Below are 22,317 nucleotides of genomic sequence, written 5' to 3' on the forward strand. Positions count from 1 at the left end.
AAAGACCTTTATATGTAAATGCCTGAATACACTCTATAGCTGTGTTTATATCCCTAGCCAGCTAATACATGTGATTGCTCAACACTGGCCATGTCACCTGCCCAGAAGGTATGGCGGAAGGCCCCTGGTCCTATGGGCTGTGCAGTGCCTGTGCTGCTGCTCTTGTCCCTCCTGTCTAGCAATGTGCGATGAACTGCCTCTAGCAGCTTGGTTTGAGCCTGTGCATCATCATTTGCGTTTGTTGCTCTGTCCCTTAATGCCACTCTGTAGGGAAAGGACAGGTTTTCCATTCTGCTCCCTCCACCCCTGTCAGCATTTCCAGGCATCTGCTTGTGTTTAGACCTGACAAACGTGAAGTGTGCTGAAGCTTGTCCCAAGAGAGATGCTCAGGTGCACACACATGGTTTGCTGTCTTGCAACTGTTAATTTTCTTCTATTGTTTTACTGAAAATCGTTGTCATTACATAATGTCACTGCAGAGAGTTGGCTGATGACGGTGAGGAGCCAGAGCCCTGCTCCAGGGCCAGCAGTGATGGCTTTGGAGACAAGACTGAAGAGTGGAAAGAGATGCTTTTCTTGGCTGCTGGACTTGACTAGAAACCCTCTGTTTAGTGTTTATTGCACAGATACTGATGGTTTGTTTATGATGTGCAGATTGGTTTGTGCCAGGAGAGGTTTGGGACTCAGTGTTCCCTTCCCTTCTGGTTACGGCACTCAGGGGAGCTTGCGAGTGCTGCTGGAGGAGGCTGAGGATGCAAGCAGTACCTGGAAAACTGTCTAGCTGGGGCACAAACATCTGTGCAGACTCAAGGCAGTGCAATGGTTTTGCTTGTGTGCAGTTAGCTAAAGTTGTTCTCTTGATTTGGAAACAGGTGGGATTTTCACTCCCTTTTTTTGGTACATTGTTGGCTTGAAATTCCTAAAGTGCTTGATCACCCAAGGAGCTGTGCAATGCTGCCATCTGCATCACTGCACAGCGAGCAGCCAGAGACAGGCCACCTGCTTCAGAGCTGGAACATGCCTCTCAGTTTAAGGGGAAAAAACTTTTAGGAAGGAGCTGGAGGCAGACTTGGATGAAAAAATGGCTTCTTAGAATAACCAAGAATTAGCAGAATCTAAAAGTGACATGAAGAAGAAAGCCCTGGCAACAAGGCAAGCAGTGTGTTATAGCTCAGGAAAGGAAAGGAGGAAAGGACTTCCTTAAGTAGACCTAGGAGACTATTCAAATGCACAACTTCTGCATGCACAGGGTAGGAGAAAGACTGAGAAAACAGGAGGGATGCTGGCTGGTACTACAGGGCAGGAGGCCATGGGCAAGCATAATGCTACGTGCCCTCTTCCTCTTCCCACACTGAGTTAGGTATGGCTCCCGATTGCTCAGTGGGAACTTGGAACAGGATGATTTTTAGGTATTTACATACTTTGTCCACTTTCTGCTCATGGGCACTGTTAGGTGCCAAATAAACCCGACAGTCTCTGTCCTACAATTTTAAAGGATGTAGCCCGTAGACCCAAATGTAGGTGCTTAACAAGTATATCAGCTCAGGGGAGGGACTGTGTATGTGGAGTGTGGGATATTAGTGCATGTATTTAAGAGTGGCGTGCTAAGTGTCCAGGAGCCAATACTCAAGAGCTTGGTGGGAGTTTTCTGAAAGACCATTTAGAGAGACATGAAGGTAAATGGGATAAAATGCAACATAATTTACCAAGCAAGATTAACCTGAAATCCCTAACCAATCTTGCATATAAAGGAAATCCAACAGTTCTCCTCCTCTGGGATTTCAGTGAATCCCATTTTCATGATTTGACTATCTAACAGTATGGATATGTTGCAGAAGATGGGGATTAATTGAATACCTCAGAAATGCGTGGGAAACTGACTAATAGTGCCCAGTGAGAGGATTTTTCAGGACTGGGTGAAACTTACTTTGATCACACCTGGCTCAGCACCTCCTTGTTCACACCTACCAGGGAAACCCATCACAACTGCTCTCTAGGTTTTCTTGCTACACTTCTCCTTGCTGTCATCCATCTCTCTGCTTGCCTGATTTCTGATTGATGTAAATACCCACCCCCTTCTTCAGCATAATTAATACTAACAACTACTTAATAGGTGTTATTTTCTACTGTATCTCCATTTCCCTGCTATCTCTCTCGGAGCACCAACAATTGCTATCACCGTTTGTCTGCTGTGTGTATATGATTAGAATAGTTGGCTCGGGTAAGTACCTTTTGCTTCCTTCAGTTCCTTCCTCTACTTTGCACTAGTCTAGCTGGTTGGGATTTTTCTCCATTTCAGGCTCTTTGGAGCAAGTTTTCAAAGCAGGGTGCATGGCTTTTAACTCTGCCCATTGAATTGGAGGCCACCAGCTGCTGAACTCTGTAAAACCTCTGAATTTGCTAAACAGCTAACTTTCCCTTTCATTCTCCATTTCTCATTCCAGGGGCCCAAAGTGGAACTTGGTAAATGATGTTTCTGTAAGTGAACTGCCTGGTTGAGAAAATTGCCCATCTGGTTTTATTCCCCCAGAATTGCCAAACATTTGGTGCTGCTGGTGCTCAGCTCACTCCCAACATGCCCAAAGAAGGGATGCCATCTACCTACATGGAAATCAGTGGCCCTTGGTGGGCCATTGAGCCATCCTCATTCCAGCAGCAGGGAAACAAAAACTCCCAGTGGCTGAGGGATTCCTGCGGCAACATAAAACAAACCCACACCGGAGATCTGTGAAATTCCTGCTCTCATGTCATGTCAGAATTCATCTGGAAAGATCTCCTTTCAGAGGTATTTGTTTAATTACAGTTATTGCAAAGACAGTTAATGGCTGATGACACACCAGTATATTTTAATCGAACATACTAGGCTCTCTGAACAAAACCCTTCCTTAAGTGACATGTTAAGCTTTTCTACATTCAGAGCCCAGGGAAAGAATGGAGGGGACCACCCATTGCTGTTAATGGGAGCCACCCGTGTTAATCCCTTTCATGTCAGTTCAACAATAGGCTGCTTAATGTCTAATTATTTTCATTTCATACAGTTACTGTTCCCATTGAAGTGGGAGGAATGATCTGGCTAAAGGGTGCTCCAGGTTGCACCATCTCTGGCCACTCCAACCTCCTGCAATAAACACTACTGATACCACCCTGAAGGCCTTGGGTGATTTAACACCACTTTCTACAGTTGTAGCCACCACTGTAATGGGACAGATCTGTGAACTAACCACCCCCTCCTGCCCTCAGGGATCATGACAGAACAAAGCCAGATTTATTCAGGATGCTGGGAACTGCTGGCCCATTGCCTGCCTGGGTTGCAAGACACACACCCCTTGCCATCCTCTCACCACAGTTTTTATTGATTTCTAAGGAGCACAAGCTTGTGATTAAAGTTTGCTTGTGCTCAAGTACTTCCCTGAATTGGCACTTGGGTCCTTACTCCAGCAAAAACTCGCATTGATTTGTGCTGGAGCACAGGATGAGTAAGCCCTCAGGGACTGGCTATGCATTTGCAGCATGGTGCTCTTCAGACACATGACAATTTCAGAGCAATTTTGTAACATTAAAACAGCATTACTGGTGTGTCTTTTAACTGGCCATAAATAGAAACCTTGACTTGTCTATAGCAGTTTGATATTTCAAGCTAGGCAGGAACATTCAGTCCCGGCTCACACTCCGTTTTATCACCAAAAAGAAATTCTGTAGGTTAGGCAAGTCAAGAGCTTACTCTTGCAAAACTTCAGTTCGTGTCTGTGAGCTGCAGTGAGGCTGCATCTAATATTCAAGTGCAGGAAGGAAAGGGAAAGCTCATTCTAAGGCTCATTAGAGATGGCAGAAAGATACAAAAAGAGCAACATCGTTTTACACTTGTAAAAATACCCCTAGTAGATTCATATTTTTTAATCTTAAGTAGAAAAGCTCTGTAACTACAGCAAGGCATTAGTTTCCAATGACTACCTAACTGTTTTTTTCCTATAGCCTCTGGCATTAAAGCTCTCAGTGAAAAGACACTTTAGAGCTAGTTCAGGCAGTTCATGTTCTGTCAATCAACTCTCAGTCTGGAAGTATAAAAGCAGTAACATGACAAGATTTCTATTTTAATATCTTTACTCTTGATAAGATAATCCTGGAGGAACGGTGGTGATCAAATATTTACAGGCAGCACTCACTGGCACAGTCTATTGTAAAATTAAATACACAAAATTATGTGGGGATAATGCTAATGTTGTGATAGGAGGACAAAAGGCAGCGTGCTTGAAATGAAGGTTGACTCTTCTTAATATATCCTCCTCTGTGGCAGGTAAAGAGAGAACAGAAGAGCAGCTTTCATTTCACATTTTGTGACTTTTCTCTGCTTTTCAGTAGTTTGTTGTTTAAGTGTATTTGTGTACTTAATGATCTTGATTTCTAGGTATGTATTTGTGTGTATGTGTGTGTGTATACTGTGTGTCTCTCTGGGATGCACTTAACGACTGATGAAGCCTGTTAGTACAGAGCCATTGCCTTGCCCCTTTGTGAGCCCAGGTTTGGTTGCAGATCTGGGTCGGGCTCCCTGGGAATAACCAGGTTCTGCAAGAGGCTGTGCAGAGTCAGGGATAGATGGGTCAGAGTAAGCACTTACTTCTGGGGAGCTCTTCCAATGCACCTTGCAGACACTCCCATGCCCCCAAACAGCCAGAAGCACACAAACTCTTGGTTTGACAGACCATGAGACTTACAGCTAATAAACTCAGGGAGAAGCCTTTGCAAAAGCAGTTTCTTTTCTTCCCCTTTTCTTTGCAGATACCTGTTCTGTAGAGGTGGGACCTGCAGTGACATGAAGGCCCTGTCCCTGCCCAGGCTGGCCCAGGGGAGAGTTGGCAGCACCCAGTGTGCCAAGTCCCCTCCAATGCTGCTTTTTAATGCCAGTGTTCTGGGGCTCAGCCAGAACCTGGGAAAATGAAGCACTGATTTAGGCTGAAAGGCCAGTGGTAGCTAATATGGAAAATTACTCCAGCAATCATCACTCGTTTCCTGTCACTATGGTGACAAAAGGGATGACAAAAGCTTGAGGAGAACAAGATAGAGTGACACACGTAAAGAAGAAAAGAGTAAATGCGCTGCAGCTGGGTCAGGATAGGCAGCACCTGAGAGCTGCACTGGAGCCACGTCTCTGATGGATGCAGTTGTGTCCTCTCTGCACATACAAGGGTTTGTAAAGGAACACAAGTACTAAGCCCACCTTGCACCAAGTGTCACAGTCAATGAAGCTACCACAGGCCTAAAAAACATTAATAATCCTGGCTGTATAAGGCTCTCATGCTACAGCTTTAATCCTAATGCACTAACCACTGATTTTTGCAAGTCCTTCCTCTGCAGCAATTTGTTACTTGCTGCCTGCCTTAAGGCCAGGGTCTGCAACCAGCCTGCCCTCCTCCCTGCTGTTCAGCTCTGAGCATCATTAGAGGACACAGGAAGAAAGTCTGGTCTTCCCAGCCAAAGCAATGATCACCTGTGATAGAGAGAAACATATGTCCAAAAGGAAGGGAAAGCACAGAGGGATATGCCTGGAGGCAACCCAGCGCCAGAGGAGCATATGAAATAAGCCAGCAATACGAGCCAGCTAGTTGGGTTTACCTCAAACCATTTCCAGAACCTACCATCTCTCCATGAACAAAGATATGGGCACTAGCTCCCAGATGCCTAAACAGCAGGTTTTGGAGCTGCTTGAGGAGGGGAGTATCTTGAAGAAACTTTAAAGAACTTGGGCAGTGGCAGCAAAAAGTGGAGGTCCAAGGACAACTTACTTAGGAGTCCCAGTGCCAGCAGTTTGGTGCCCATCCTCTAGCAACACTCCTAGCCTTGGGGGCCAGGAGGAAGTCCCCAAGATCAAGCAGCATCCAATGACTTTCCACTTAAAGTAACAATTTCTGTTTTCTTGGAATTACCTTCTAAAAAATGAGGTAGGAAGGAAGAATGATGGGGTGCAGGGGGGAGCAGAAGAGGGTGCTAGAGGGAGCAGTGGGGTAAACCTTCATCCTGAAATGCCAAGCCAAATATCCCCCTTGCTCCACCAAGCCTTTCTTTTTGTTAAGAAGAAAAATTGTGTTTTCCAGCCAGCTCTATTCATGAGTGATTGTGAAGAGCTCTGCTAATGGCTATGCCAAGCCGTGGTCACCCTACAGAGCTATTGGCAGGAGAGGTGGCAAGTTGGAGAGGAGTACAAGGGAACTCTGCATGGTATTTTTTGATGAGCTGATTATTCAGAAATTTCACAAGTGCTGGAACACATCACTCTGTTCTCAGACTCGGAGCCCTGCCAACACACGGGACAGCTTACATGAGCACCAGTGGTCTCTCCTTCACAGTGCTGCTGGCCGGTATGTTAGGAACCAGATGCAGGAATCAGACAAGGCTTTTTCAGCAGCTGTTGACTGCAGTGACAACTAGAGGTGGGGAGTGGCTGGGAGGACACAGAAAGCTGAGAGAAGAATTAAGTACTTTTATGGCTGTCGCTATGTGTGTATTTGAAAGATTTTCCTAGGCTCTGTGGCTACATGGACATTATGATCCTTACTGCTTTTTACAGCTACGGTGTGAGAGAAACCCCAGTTCCCACATGGATTCAGGTGCTTTTATTTCATGGGGGCTCAGTCCCCAGTTCCATTTCAGGAGCTGACCTTGGCTCCCTGCCCTGTTGCAGCCAGGAGTTTCTGTGTTAGATGTCATCCTGACTCTGTAGCCAAGTCAGGCTCCTGAAAAGACCGAACGGTCATTTTTCCCCTCTCTGCAACATTAATTAAACCAAAACCACTGTGTTATTTTAGCACAGGATCAAATGAGAGCCTCAGATCTGGGGGGTGGGGTGCATGTGTGCTGGGGGAGGTTAGAAGCAGCATGGAGCCAATTTCAGAAATACCACACAAAGACTTCAAGGAGCTGATGTGGCACATCCCTAGCCTATTGATCTGTCACCACACAAGCCCCTTTGAGCTACCTGGGGGGGCACTGGTTGTCCCATGGAGGACCAGGGCCTGGTGCATCTGCATCTGGAGCAAGACGGATGCTGAATTAGTGGAAGGCAATTAAAAAACATCCTCATGCTGTACTCACAGCCTTTGTTGAAAGCACTGTAGAATACCTGCCCTACTGCAAGCAGATCTTTGTTTTCTGCTTCTGGTGGAGGTGCTTAGCACTCTGCAGCACTGCCCAGCCCAAAGACAAGCCCTGGGCATGACCCCAGCAAGGGCAATCGATTGAGGTCGCAAAGGACAAAATTGGTTACAAAGACCATCAGTGGTCAATGAGGATATGCACAGCATATCCTCACTCTTCCTGCAACTCCATGCTTGTACGCAGCACCCTGCCTGTCTATAGGAAGTGTATAACTGATCCAGTTGCCATCCTCATGTCTTGGGGGGGGGGTGGGTTACTCCACATACTGCTGCAGGATGTTACATATTTCGTGATCTGCCTTTTCCAATCTCTCCTTATTTCTTACTCCAACCCCTTCTCATGTCCCTCATCTATTGCAAATTCCCTTTTTAAGCTGGAGTGAAGCACACAAATATTTTCATGCTGCATGAATAGGCTGTTTTGTGCATAATGCCACAGGAGGCTTTTTTTAAAATAGACGACCTTTAGTGCTGTGATAACGGCCTCCTCATTTACACAAATGAAATCTTCCATCCACCTCAGCACTCATCTGCACAGCAGTCCCCATGCAAAGTGGTTGGCACAGCACCCGTTCATCATAGGCTACAGAATTAATACAGAATATTCCATACTTAATAGGAAACCACTACGCAGGAGGTTTGGAAATACCTTGCACATGTAAGTGATGCTCAGGTTTTCCTTTTAGTATGTCCCCAGCAGCAAATCTGTTGTCTTCCTTCTATGTGAAATCACAGCTACTTTAAATACTACAGTGCAAAAAAGGACAACTGTGTGTGTTAGCTCATTCACCAGCACCTCGGACCATCCTGTCTGCTCACCTTCTTTGACACTTCTTGCTCCCTCATCTTCATTTCATAGAATCATAGAATAGTTAGGGCTGGAAAGGACCTTAAGATCATCTAGTTCCAACCCCCCTGCCATCGGCAGGGACACCTCACACTAAATCATATCACCCAAGGCTTTGTCCAGCCTGGTCTTGAACACTGCCAGGGATGGAGCATTCACAACCTCCCTGGGCAACCCATTCCAGTGCCTCACCACCCTAACAGGAAAGAATTTCCTTCTTCTATCCAATCTAAACTTCCCCTGTTTAAGTTTTAACCCATTACCCCTTGTCCTGTCACTACAGTCCCTAATGAAGAGTCCCTCCCCAGCATCCCTATAGGCCCCCTTCAGATAGTGGAAGGCTGCTATGAGGTCTCCACGCAGCCTTCTCTTCTCCAGGCTGAACAGCCCCAACTTTCTCAGCCTGTCTTCATACAGGAGGTGCTCCAGTCCCCGATCGTCCTCATGGCCCTCCCCTGGACTTGTTCCAACAGTTCCATGTCCTTTTTATGTTGAGGACACCAGAACTGCACACAATGCTCCAGGTGAGGTCTCACAAGAGCTGAGTTCAGGGTCCAAAAAGCACAGGCACCATCAAAACAGACTTTTCATTTACTCTTCATAAATGAAGAGATAGCTCTTGTAAAAAAATGTAGAGGTTATAAAACTAATGGAAGATACTGGTGGCCACACTGGACTATGGTAATTCTTTGACTCATAGTGGCTTTTCAGGAGCAGTATTTTAACAGCATCACAGTAAAATCTGGAATCAAACATCAGCAATTCTGTTTATATGTTTATATTTGACAGCATATGTTTATATTTGACAGCACAAAGACTTCAAACCAATGGACAGAATTCCTCTGCAGTACATAGCAGAGAGACTTAAGAAAAATTATTCATTGTGCATCTTCCTACTTTCTCAGGTCAGGCTGCAACCCTTCAGGGACAGGCTATTGTGGAGCATTTATATTTCCTCTAGAATTCACCATACTGCTTCCAGCATGCAAAGCACTCCTAGGCTCTGGTCTGGACGTGATCCTGACCTCCTCAAGCCTTCAGGTAGACTCTGCATCCTAAACTGCTCTCAGGATGGCTCTTATTTAAAGACTTGGAGCATTTTGTTTTCCATTCTGAGTTCATGACACACAGAAAGCTTTGGTTGTCACTTCTCTGCAATTTAAGAGCAAGATTATGGGTGCTCTTTTCATGCGCATCTTGCAGACTAATTTCTTCTCCCTTCCATCTGTTGTTTGACTTCTTTTCCTTCATTACATGTTAGCAATGAACAACTAACCCATGGTGGGTCTCTCCCTGTGCAGGGCTCTGAACATTTCTTGCAGAGGGAGCATTCCACATGAATGGCTCCCACTCAGGTAGCTTTCTGCTCCAAGCAGGACATTTGTGCTTGTCTAACCTTAATGTGATTACTATCCCATTAGCAGTTCTACATATTGATTGGCAGAAGTGTTCTCTATCACCTTGAAGTCCAGAAGCATTGTAACAATGTATTAAAATAAGAGAAAAGAAAGAACATAGGATGTTATACATTTCTTATTACAGTACCTTACCTGACAAAACTGCAGGTGTCCAAGTTTATCTTTGCTAGTCTGTAAAGAAGACTTGGTTTTTAGGAACTATCATTCTGCTAAAAGATCTAATTTCTCTATGATATAACAGCCCACGTACAATAATTGAATCAAAAGCACAAATAGAGTCGACACTTTGTAATGTGCCTAAACACAGTAGCTACCAGATTTTGCTAGCACTTTATTTCAATTTAGGCCAAAGGACAATTTAAAAAGATTCCTTCCCAAATACACAATTAGAAAGATACAAGTTACTACTCAGAGCGATATTGTGACTCGGTGCTCTTAGTTGTTTTAGTTGAAATTCAACCTTGGCGATAACCAAACGTCCAATAAAATTGGTCATGGAAAATTCCCATATTTGTAGACAATCATTAAGTTGTTCAGGGGCAGCTCCAGGGTCACCGAGAACTGGAGCACAAGGCCTGTCTTCCTGGGGAGTTTCTTATGGCACAGGATGTTTTACAAACACTTTGTTACCTGAGAAATAACAAACATAACAGACAGTTACATATAATAGTATCTTTGATCTTTGTTAGTAAGGCAAAAGGTAAGGCTGTTTATTGCTAACAAGTTAGGTGCTCATTAGTATGTGCCAATAGGAAACACTGACAGCAAGAAGCATAAGCAGAAGGAAATGTTCAGCATTAAATCCACACACAACACATTTCAGCTCCTATTATAGCCAATGCAATAGAGAAAGGAAGAAATCCTTGCACACAACTATCCTAAAATTACGTATCAGAGCAAAAGCAAGAAGCATTTGTTGGATTTATTATCTTTTTTAACAAAGTTCACTTCCAGACAATACAAATGCCTGCGTTTCACTCCTAACCCACAAAACACCCTCCAAAGGAGGTCAGGATCATTTTAGAGAAAACAAACATGCAGTGAAGCCACTTCTCTGATGTCCCTGAGCAAGACAGCCCAGTCTGCAGCTCTGCTGACCACTAGGCATAGGAACAAAGGATTAGAAAGGACATCCTGCGTCATCAAATCCAGCTTCTTACTCTTCAAATCAATCTTGCTGTAATAATCTCATGCAAGAGTCTTTGGGGGCACATGATCTCTTATATAAGCTCCTGCAAATGCTCTTTCAAGATCATCATCTGTGTACCCTCATCCATCCTGACCCTGTGGTGGGACTCTACCTAATGCCAAGGTATTGCACACCAGTGATCTGGGACCATTGCCCTGAAAATGCCCCCAGTCTCACATGCTGGAGAATAATGAATGGGGTATGTCCATGAATAGGGTATTCCCATGTCTGCTCCAATTTATGCATCTCTTGATGGTCCATCCTAGTAAAAGACCTGTAACAGGTAACATAAGATATGAAGGTGTTCCTGAAGCAGAGAAATAAAAATGCTGAGAGCCTGACAACTTCAACATGAAAACTGGTTGTGAAATCCCTGCACAAACTCATGGCCCAGCTGTAACTGCACCATTAACAGGAGGCTTGTGGCAGACTTGGGCTTACCCCTGCACATACCTGTCCTTCTGTGTCAGACTGCATCCTGGTAAACAACTGAGTCTCAAGTATGCTCAGTTCAATATGTTCCAAAGTCCATCACTCCCTTCCTTTTTCAAATAGCCACTTACTGGAGGAGTTATTAATGCCCTTCCACCTACACAGCCTGGACACCAAAACTCACACAAAGGCAGCTTTCAAGCTCTGAGGTCACACTTGAGTTGCTGGTTAGAGTGGCTCTCTGGACAGCTCTATTATGCAGCAGCTACAGCAGTAAGATAACAATACAAACCTTTACTAATAATTGAGCATGAAGCGGGCTTTTTGTTTGGGAACCTCAGTTTTGTACCTTCAGAGCGTGGTTAGAGGTGGCTTCAATATTTGGAAAACTATTTCAGCTTATCAAACACAAAGCTGTTACACAACTGTTAGACAAGGGTAGGGCCTCCAAACTTGTTCCCTGGGGCTGTGAGTGAGGTTTGGATCCTTGCTGTTGTTTCGGCTGCAACTCCCCAACCACCCACTTCTTTGTCTGATTGTCTTTTCTCACTGAAACATATGTTCCTCCTTCCAATGGCATTTTGAGCAACAGTTTCCATTTTATGTCCTTATTGACTGACAGTTTGATGGCAGGCTGTAAATGACTTGGCACGTGTTTTGTGAATCTGCTTGAATGCAGGCCTGGCTGCTTAGTACATGCATCCTTTTGCAGCTCTAAGGGCAAGAGATTAGTGTCATTTTAGCACAGGTTTGGGTAAAAAAAAAAAGTACTTGACCACAGTTGGTATCACCCTTATTTGAAGCTCAGCACTGTCCTGTACCAGATCCTGGGACATAACATCCTTCAGTTATGTTTGGCTTTCTCCATTTTCCTCTCATACAGTGTGGCATACATAAAGCTCAATGATGAATCAGGAATGGATCAGACAGCACAGGTAAGCATTCAGGCTGTCAGATGTGCAAGTTCAGAGAACATCTGGCCCTCTGTCAGCTGTCTTTGCTAACAGTAACACAGTTGATGCTTTGCCTTGTGTGGTACAGTCTTGTCTGTGTCTCTGGCCATGACGTTTCTACTGTAGCTATAACTGCAGGATCCAAGCAGTGCTGCATGGAATACACATACTCTTGACAGCTGAATTAAATGGCCACCTATAGGGAAACTGAAGTCCAGATAATGAGGTGTATAACTTTCAGCACAGTACTACTTACAGCCTCAAAATTCCAGAGCCCTGGAATAGGTGTGAGGGGGACATTATGCTTATGCTGGCCTCTAACAAGAGGAAGACATTACACTTATAACTATAGCTAACCCTATCACAGCTTTGTTTTCATAAGGATAAGAAGGATATGCTTCAACGAGAAGGCATTAGCCCACCACATTTATTTAGGGAAGCCTTTTGCCTTAAGTCTTTTAGGATAGGTATTACTGTTGTACACAATTCCTGCACTACTTCTGGCTGCTTACATCTTCCCTTGAAGAGGTAATTTAATTCCTGTGCATAAACCTTCTCCCTGCTACAGAGGTGGTGGGTCTGGATGTTCCACACTTCAAAAATACTAGCAAGGGCCAGATTATCTCTGTCTGTTGGATTTCTGTTGATATTAACTTCCCTCACATCCCACTGGAATCACAAAACAGATTATATGTACTTTACTGCAGAAAAAAAAGAGAACTTTGGGCAAGAATACATAGGCCCTATGATCTGATCCATCTTCTCTTTGCTATTTCCAACTACTTAAAGCATAATGTCACACTGAAGCATTCTCTTCTGACAGGTTGTTAATGATGCTTTTCTAAGGTGACCTTCATGAAACATGTTTCTTTTGAAGCTTATATTTCACTCGCAGGTCATAACATTTTCACACAGACAAGCAAACCATCAGCTCCCCATTTCTAATTAATAGTTCTTGGAGGCTTCTGAGTGGGGGATATAATTAACAGCACTTAAATTTGGAGTGCAGAGAAATCCATAGCCGACTACTAGGATGTGTATTTACTTGGGGATCATACATAAACAGCTCCTAAGTGCAGCCATAAAGACCTCTCAGCCCAGGACCATTCACTACCCCGAGTCTAACTCTTGTAAAGCACTCAAAAAAATTTCCCTGTTTATAAAGCAAGGCTCTGACACTGATGGGGTCCCTTCCTCCTGTACCCCTTTCCCCTGCCCCCATTCCCCACACCAGAGCCTACAGCACGCTGTGTTTCCTGTGATGCATGGTGAGTCTGCTTGCTAAAAAGCTGCCACAACCTTTGCTATGGTCCCCACTGCAGGTACAGCATCATCTGGGGCAGAGCAGATTGTGTCCTCACTGCATGGCATGTGTCCCAGATCAACTCTGGATTCACTTCAAGGCACAGCCATTAGTTTGTGGTTCTATTCAGTTTAAAGTACAATAAAAGGAGGGCTTTTTGTGCAGTAAAGCAATCAAAGAAAGGTGTTGTATTCCATCCCATCATACTTGCCTAAAGTTAAGGTAAGTGATGGGATTGGTTTGGTGCAATGCATGCATCATGGATTGTTAGAAGTGCTGGAGCAAAACCAGATGCAAGCCAAACTACCAGTTAAATCCCCTCTGGTCAGCTGCTGCTAACAGTGGTAGTTTCCCTACTGAAGTCAACAGAACAGCATCTTTTCACACATACTGAGTGTTCTTGGTGGAGAAGAGGCATCTGTGAGGCAGGATAAGTGCTCTTAAAGAACAAGATCACCTCTTGTTTTTTTGCAGTGGGGCAAAGAAAAAACCCCAAAAGAATAGAATTCATTCTCTGACAAAGTTGAAAAGCCTATGCTCTCCAGAAACTTCCCCACTTCCAGATGAAGGGGAGAACAGACATCAGAAATCCTGCACAACTCTGCAACCTGCATTATTTGGAGAGGTTTTAAAAAGAACTTGGCATGCTGAATGACACAAAATATTCAGATGGTTAAGCAAGTAAAAGCTGTTGAATATTTGTAACTCTGAAAGCACTAGGCAACAGACTATCACTGTCAACCCCTTTATGCAAAGGGATGTTTTGACATCGTACTTAAGACTGACTCCTTTTCTAATGGCATGAAAGTATTGCTTCAGTTATGAATAAAACAGGAAAACTACCACTGAAACTTGTGCAGCCTGGTTCTTTCTTCAGAAACAACACCACAGACTGAAACTGCCTTTGAAGAGAAGCATTTTTCATACACTGTCTCTGAAGGTTACTAACTCTTTTAATCTTCAGCCATTTTGCTAGCATGTGTGGTTTTAAATGCACAAAACACCCTGCTATAGATAAAGGTGCATCTGAAAATAAGATTGGAAATTAAGATGCTACATGGGGGCTTGGAACTAGGTGATATTAAGGTTCTCTCCAACCCAAACCTTCCTGTGATTCTATGAGATAATCTACAAATGCAGGCAATATGTGCTACTGAACCTAGTCAAGTCATATAGCTGTGTGACAGTTAGTGTAGGACTTGTGATAAATGCAAAGATATCTGGGAAAGCTCTGGAAGACAGTTCAGCCTGTTCTGGCTAATCTAGCTGGGCTGGGCTTCTCTGAATGAAGCACTTAAGTAGAAAAATAATGCATAAAGCCATAAAAATTGCTATTTATAGGCTCCAGAACACCTACATTCAGCTCTTTCTCACTTTTCCTGTGCCGCATGAAACAACTCAAGTCGAATATCACCCAGGTAAACCTATAAATGGCAAAATAAATCCTTTGTAGGTGAAAACCAAAAATAGCTTCAAAGAAGAATGTATATAACCTTGTTAATTTGCCAGAAGTTTTCCATCTTCATCACTTCAGAAGCAAGGTTAAGAGAGCAATAAAGGCTGACAAATTCAGAAGGTGTTCAAATATACCTTTATCTCAGGTCCAGAGCTTTAAACCTCAGAAGCAAAACAATGTCAGGGAGAAAAGATTGACAGTGATCTTTTGTGTTGGGAATCAAGGGTTGGAAGGACTGCCTGTAGCAGGCAAAATACTCATGATAATGATGCCAGTAAGATTTAATTTACCAGTCTGCTCTAGGAAAGGTAATGACCTTAAATATAATGGGGAACTTATCAAGAGGTCATCTGTGCAGACTTACACTGATTTATTTTCATAATAAATGGAAGTAAAAGTCCAGCCACATGAATTCGCTTGCAGGAAGGGATTTATACCATTTATCCAGCTTTGTGTTTAGTATCAGAAGAGTCTAAGAATATTTGATTGATATGTGGGGATTTAATTCCACTCCTTTGAGAATCTCTGCAGGAAAACATTTCAAATTCCATTTCTAACAAGATGAAAAAAAAACCCAAAACCTACAAGATATGTAATGGGGAAAAACATCACACCACGATAAGGATGTACCATTACAGATGTAAGAAGGGAATTGCATATGTTAAACAGCTTTCTCTGTGCCAGTCCATAGAAGCATTGACACAGCTAATTTGACTGGAAAAGACAAAAGCATGGTCATCATGCAAAAAAAAAAACAAACCCAAAAACATCTGATGAACTCAAAGGAAAATAGCAAAATGGCACAGGAGATGAGAGCTGCCACGTGTGCCATGCACACATCCTGTTCATGCTCAAGATCTATCAATGAATAAAGAATATCAAGAATTAATGTTCAGCTCAAGATTTATGAAGCTGGGCTTCAAGCAGTGAGTCACAGGCAGAGAGGAGGGATATTTATGGGATTTCAGTTCTTCAGAGGGAAAAAATATGAGAAAGTCAGAAATGACAGAGAAATGAGAGTGCTGGATGATGGCAAACATCATATAGGGAACAGGGGAGAGGGAGCTTTTGGCATCACTGCTGCAGCGCACATGCCAGTGTAACTCCTATTGATCTCTGGGGCCCAGCTCATTTCTACTGGAAAAATCTGGCTTCTGGGACTCCAGGTACAAAATGAAAACCTCACAATTTCTAGAGCACCAATGGTAGCATTTACCAAGTGTTTCCTCTTTTCAATTTTCCCCTGCAAATCTTTTTCTTTTAGGGCTAGTGCAAAATTTAGCAGAACAGCCAGTTTTCCAGCAGGCTTAATTTTGAAAGATGGACTGATCAGATGATTTAAGATTTGAAAGATAAAGTTAGCATTTGCCTATCCACTTTGAATTCTGATGGGATTTTCTATATAGAGATGTGTATATATATATATATATATCTGAGCATATACAGAAACACCAGGTTTTAGCTCTTCATAGAGGTAGCTATGCTATTTTCTGTTCTAAAGACGGAGAATATGTTAGGTTAGACATTTCTCCTAAGTAACTGCTGATGATTCTGATTTGCAGATATGTTAGTTTTTGTTATCTAGAAACTAAAGGCTCTAGGAAGGTGCTGATTTGCTCACGGAGGAGCATGTTATTTTAGCCACCGTTGCAGTGCTGTGTCTTTTTGGAAGCAACACAAACCTAGGAGCTTTCATTTCTTTTGTTTCATATTCCCCTTCTGTCCTCAAGAAGCCTATGGAGGTTTGAACAGCTTTTCATGTGTTGCAGGAATAAATCAATGTGTAAATCATTACCTCTAATTTTCCTGAAAATACTTCTTCAGAATTGCTGCTTCAGCTGCCATTTCTTCTTCTGTCCTCCACTTGTCAGGGGAATCCTCTTTGTCGTGTCTCTGCAACTTTTATTGAGGGAGAAAGAAGGAAAAAAAAGTGTCTGTTATTTTTTTTCCCTAGTTCTATTGTAAAATTCAGTGCATCCCTGTGTGCAACCCATCTAACTATTCCATGTGTCTGTGGTATTGAACGACCTGGTGATAAAGAGATAAGGGCAAAGGTTACGAGTTTAGAGTGGTGACAGTAGTTAACCGATTCTGATGGATTATTGATGATAACTCAAGGTGCCAGGATAAATGATAGGCAGTGACAAGAGCTCACCTTTGACTTGATGGTCAAGTACCTTGTGAGTCTTTGATGCAAAGCTGGTAGATAAGGTAATAGGAAAACAAACGCATTCAGGTATTCTGAAGTGCCCATTACATCAGTGGAGTGAGCGATGCAGGAGCTGTCTGGACACCTTGTCAGTAATTTATTTTAAATCTTCTCTAGCCTTTCCTCTGCCCATGGGGCCGCCTTTCCCATCAAAGACCTGTTGTGATAACAGGGCCCTGTTGCAGCTGTTTCCCAGTGGCAGCTCATATCTGTAGTTTTCAGAAGAGATACATTCCCTCCCTGCATGCAAGTTATTCATCCTTCCTTACCCTTGCTGAAAGGGAGACGTATCCCCAGTCTAGAAAGAAAACCTATTATTTTAAGCATAATAATGATGTAATGCAGGAAAAGACACAAAGTATGTGAAATATTAAATTTTTGCATCTAGATTGCTTAATATGCTCACAAAAGTAAGTTCTATCCCATATACAGTAAACTTTAAGTGATCTTATCCCAGACATGATGATTTCAAATACATCCTTTGCCCCTCCAGAAGAAGGGACAAGCTGATGGGTTTGCTGATCTCCAGAAGAAAGGACTTCTATTTTATAGCAAATATAACATGCCAGCACTAAGAGTGACTATTTCTACATATGTTCATCCAAAGACTGCCTGACACTCATATCAAGGGAATTTACAACAGACAGCAGAAGCATTTGCATTAATGGCTTAAGTATTGAGATTTCCAGTGTGTCTCTAGGAGCAGAGCACGGAGCGTATTAACAGCATCAGTGCTTCTGGGGAACACTGTAATATTGACTTTTTGTTAATGTCACAAAGTTGGAAACTAATGAATTTACACCTGGACAAATTTTAGCCCAGAAGATAAAGCAGTGAAAAAACAAAGATGAAACAATACTGAACCTGCCAAGCAAACTGCAGCACTGTCTATGGCATGTTTAGCAATAAACTAGGATTGTTAGCATACATCCAACTCACAAATACTTTTATTTGTGCTGCATTTCTCCTACTCTGAATTTTGCTGCCAGCTACAGTCCTATGTAGTTTTACATTCTGCAGCACAGATTTCTCCCTGCTCAGCAGATGAACCGCATCAGAAAGCTATTTCCTTTCATGCCAATACTATACAGTAGCTGTAGGCAAATCAGAGTGTATTACTGTTCAACTAGTAGAGGACTAATCTTCATTGTTATATTAGCTCTAGGTGTGTTATAAATCCACCTTGTAATAATGCTACAGAATTAAAGAGAAAGATTCAAAAGCCAGAAACTGGTACAGTGTGTACACTGTCAACACACCCTTTGTGTCCATGTGCACAGCACCACCCACTCTATACACCTATACAGTGCATAGGTACCATGGCTGAGCTGGTAATGAGAGGGAGCTCTAGGAAAGAGCATACAGCATCCTGTACTTTCCATGGACTGTGAGCACTTCCACTTCACAACAGGATGCACCAGGCCAAGCCAAGTGGTGGTAAATAAATTGTCTGAGGTGTGAACTGTTTCTCTAAAAAAAAAAGCACTGTCTTGCTCGATCGACCTAGCATCAGCAGGAGATACAGCAGGCAACAGCTAGAAGGCAAGGGAGAGCAGCCCCTGTTCCTCAAGGTCACCTTATTTAACCTGCAAGAAGTGCTTTCAGTGACTTGATTTGGCTGCTGTTCTCCCTTGCTATCCTGTTTCCATGCAACCCAAGTGACAGCTGACTCGAGGATGAGACTAGTAAAGTGCAGGTTTGACTTCTAGTTTTATTTTCATTTTCCCTGGTCAAAGAAACTGAACAGTAACAAGAAGGCATAGCCTGAAAAGGCTGGTTTTGTTGTCTAAATTAAAACTGTGTGAAGTCACAGACCATGGTGACTTCTCAAAGCTGGCAAAGGAGAGGATTTCTTTTGCTACACAACTGTTAACCTTTAAAAACAATAAATCTTTGACTTAAGGTTAACACAGACATATGGAGAGCAGTAATGAATTCTGAAACTTGCCTAGAAATGCAACATACCCCAGCAGCCCTAGCTCCTAGTACACAGCCTGCAATACCAGCACAGCAACACCAGCCAGGCACAAAGTGCTTAATGCAGCCTTACCATTCCCTGCTGTTCACAGACCTCTCATACTGAGATGTATCCACATTTCTTGGTATTTGGACAGCAATTCCTCCTGCAGGACATGGCAGAGGGGCTGAGAGGGGGGTCTGCCTACACAGAGGCCTGCATCACTGCAGACTGGAGCAAATACTAGCGTATGAAACCTTTTCTGTAGGGCTCCAAGACAGTTATCATTTTAAAACTGCTGGTACTTGGCCTGTTTTCATAAGAGACAAGATACTCTACTACGAAACTCAGAAAGCCCCAAATTCCCTGAGGTCAAACCCACTGCTATATTACAGGAGTGTCTCGGGAGCCCAAGCATTAAGAAAAAGGCAAGCAGCCAGATAAGCATAGTTCAGATAGCTCCAAAAGAAGAGGATGAGAGAGCATGAACATTTGAGACAATTCCTATTAATCCAACTTTTTCTTTTAATATTCTGAACAAGCACCAAGACACACATTAGTCACTTCTCTAATCGCAGCTGCCCAGCAAATTACACACTGTATCTGCTCCACATTCTTCAAGCAGTAAGACCCTTGTTTATAACTTACTACATCTTCTTGCCTTGCAGTACAAATAAATGCACTATTTCTATGATATGCCCTTCTTCAAGCAGATCATTACTGATGTCTGACTTCTTGGGCTTCCTGATAAATTATCCTCTTCTTTCACCTCAAGCAGAAAATGCTCTTCCACCAATAATCCATGACTGTCAGTCTTGATTACTTGTAAACAGCAGAGCTCCTGGAATATTTCTGCTTGTGAAAAGTGTTCATTTTCTCACTCCTGTCTCCCAGTGTGAGATGCTGGCAGACCTGACAGCTGTGCTTTATGTTATTGTATTAAAGTTGTTAGTGCTGCAGAATGGTCTACATTTTTATCACTGCAATTCTTCCGGGAAACACAATATTGTTTTATAACACAGTTGCATTGAGGAACCTCTCCTTCTTGCCCCTTTAGAGAGGAGCCCGATATTCTCTATGCAACAGATTATAGGAGACCTGGGTCTATGACTGCCTGTTGTTTGAAATAATATCTATATTATGGTTTGCTCTATTTATGCAATAATACTGGCAGAAAAACAACCTGGTTTAATACAGAGCACCAGCCAAAAGTATGGGGAAAAAAAGCATTTATGATATTTAGTACTATTCTCACTCCCCATGAATATTTACTGTTGATAGTTAGGAGCTTATAACCTCCAATGCATTTAACTGAAAGAAGAAAATATAGTGATGGAGAGTAATTACACCAAACTGCAGCCACACAACAAAATTCAGCTGCTTCAGCAATTATAAAATACAGTGTTATGAAACCGAGCAGTTAACAAAAGCCCCATGAATTTCTGCTAGCAGTTTGGATCAGGTATTAGGCATTACCCGGCTACTGGTCTCCATTATTATCAATACATCTTGGGATACCTAGGCCTCTTTTCCATGCTGAATTCCCACACTTGAGTGAAATCTACAGAGTAATATTTCAGCATCAGATTAACTTGTGAACCACGAGGAGGCTGCAAGTCTCATCTCTCTCCAGTAGATGGAGACACTGGAGATGAAAGTGAGTTCAGGCTGCTACACCTACTTCTTCCTCCCCTTTTGCCCTCCTCACCCTGGTCTTGTTGTCCTTGCTCTTTCCTCCCACCCCGAGATATCTTTCCTTTCAATTCTCTTTATATTTAGCTTATATCCTTATAGTAAGACTTCATTTTTACCCCTCCCCATACCATAATTGTGACATTTACTGCTATTATTAGTGTCTCCTTCTGTGCTCTATCCTCCCTTCACCCTCTGTTGTCTTTCTGAAGGGAGTGTGAGCTTTTTGGTGGGCAGCCTCCTCTGCCAAGTCCACGCTTCCTGTCTCCATCTCATTTTTCAGTTGCGGCTTGAGTCTCGACTTAATCAGCAATGTAAAATGAAAGGAAAACGGATGAAGCAAAATGTTTTCCCAAAGAAATTTCTTAGGGATGCTGCATTCACGTAGTCCTAAACTCAGTTTTACCTACCTAGGACTTAGGGGTAATCATTGCAGGAGCTCCCAGCCCTGGCAATCCCCAAGAAAACACAAAACACAGGCAGAGAACAACTGTGGCGTGTTCCCTCCTGACCACCTGAGAGATCACCTGCAAGATATGGTGCAAGAGATCTGTTTCTAAGCTCCTTTTACCATTTTCCCCACTCCACAGCCTGAGCAGCTTAGTCAGTTCATCTCTAGGCCTATCTATATTTAACTACAGCTGGAAGACTGCTGTAATTTAATTGTTCTAATTTACAGTGAACACTGCAGAAAAACACAACATCCTGTAATTTTCTCATCTGCTGACTTTGCTTAAGACTCTGTATCATACCGATATCTGCATTTGCATGAATCAGAAATCCCCAATTTTGGTGTGGCTTTTACTTGCTGTATTAAATTTGAGTTATTTAAGGAGATGAAGAAGCAGCCCAAGTTGCCTGCATTCTACGAGACACCATCTTTTAACTACCTATTGGAAAACCCTTCTCCAGTCGTTACACTACCTCTGCATGAAATAAGCTGCTACCTCCCAGCTGCTGCTATTGCTGCAAAGCATATATCCCATTGGAAACCTCAGTTTATCAAAGCTTCAGAGAGCAGTGGGTTTTTTTCCGCTCCTATCAACTCTTTGTCGTAGTGACTGAAAGTATTTTTTTCAGGTTTATTGCTGTGCTTTGGGGAAAGACTTGAACCTTACACTTCACAGACATATGAATAACTGCACCCTTTGTACCAAAACACCTGGATGAGGAGAATTTTGTGGAAACATGCATAAAGGTTAAACAAACCCCTTAAGCATACGTGTTTAAGTGCTTTGCTACAATAAATTGTACAAATGCTAGTTTCTAACAATTGTGCATACAAAAAGGAGAAGGAAAAAATCTAAGTACAAAAGGCACCCTAACAAACTTGCTTTTGAAAGTATAAAGGACAAGTAAAGCCCACGAGCAGAACAACAGTTGTATAGAAAACACGTTTGCCATTCGGGGAAGTATGTAGATTGCACTCTGAAGAGCTCAAATCTTGACAGCCTTCCAGTTTGGCTCCAACCGAGATAAAATTCTTGGAAAGCGAGCACATTACAACAGAGATACTTGAAGGAATATCCACTGGGGCAAGAAGTCCTGCCAAAGACTTGGAGAACTGCTACTTACAACCTGGTACAAATCCAGGCAAGAATCCATAAAGGTGCTTGGTTACATTTTCGTTATGTCCCTTACCCTCCTAGTTAGCAGATAATCTTAACACCTCACCTGGAAAGAAAAGGTAGATGATTGTGGGGAGCTTCCTAA

At 42.9% G+C, this 22,317-nt stretch overlaps 1 protein-coding gene across 2 annotated transcripts in view; it reads right to left on the minus strand.

Annotated features, from left to right (window-relative positions):
- The window catches only part of FHIT (fragile histidine triad diadenosine triphosphatase), a 426,835-nt gene that overhangs the window by 6,235 nt on the left and 398,283 nt on the right, over positions 1–22,317 (minus strand). Inside the window, exons 5-6 of one of the 2 annotated variants that reach the window (XM_061472871.1) lie at positions 16,542–16,645; positions 9,730–10,043 (exon numbers count right to left, since the gene is read on the minus strand). In XM_061472871.1, the coding sequence (XP_061328855.1) occupies positions 16,544–16,645 (102 nt within the window). In that variant the 3' untranslated portion in view covers positions 9,730–10,043; positions 16,542–16,543. Of the gene's footprint in view, positions 1–9,729; positions 10,044–16,541; positions 16,646–22,317 lie in introns of those variants that run through there. The other variant, XM_061472872.1, reaches the window with a different exon arrangement.

Source organism: Pezoporus flaviventris, unplaced genomic scaffold, assembly GCF_033815535.1.
Source record: "Pezoporus flaviventris isolate CSIRO_AGI_PZ_B2104156 unplaced genomic scaffold, CSIRO_AGI_Pfla_v1 ptg000073l, whole genome shotgun sequence".
NCBI classification, from domain to species: domain Eukaryota; kingdom Metazoa; phylum Chordata; class Aves; order Psittaciformes; family Psittacidae; genus Pezoporus; species Pezoporus flaviventris.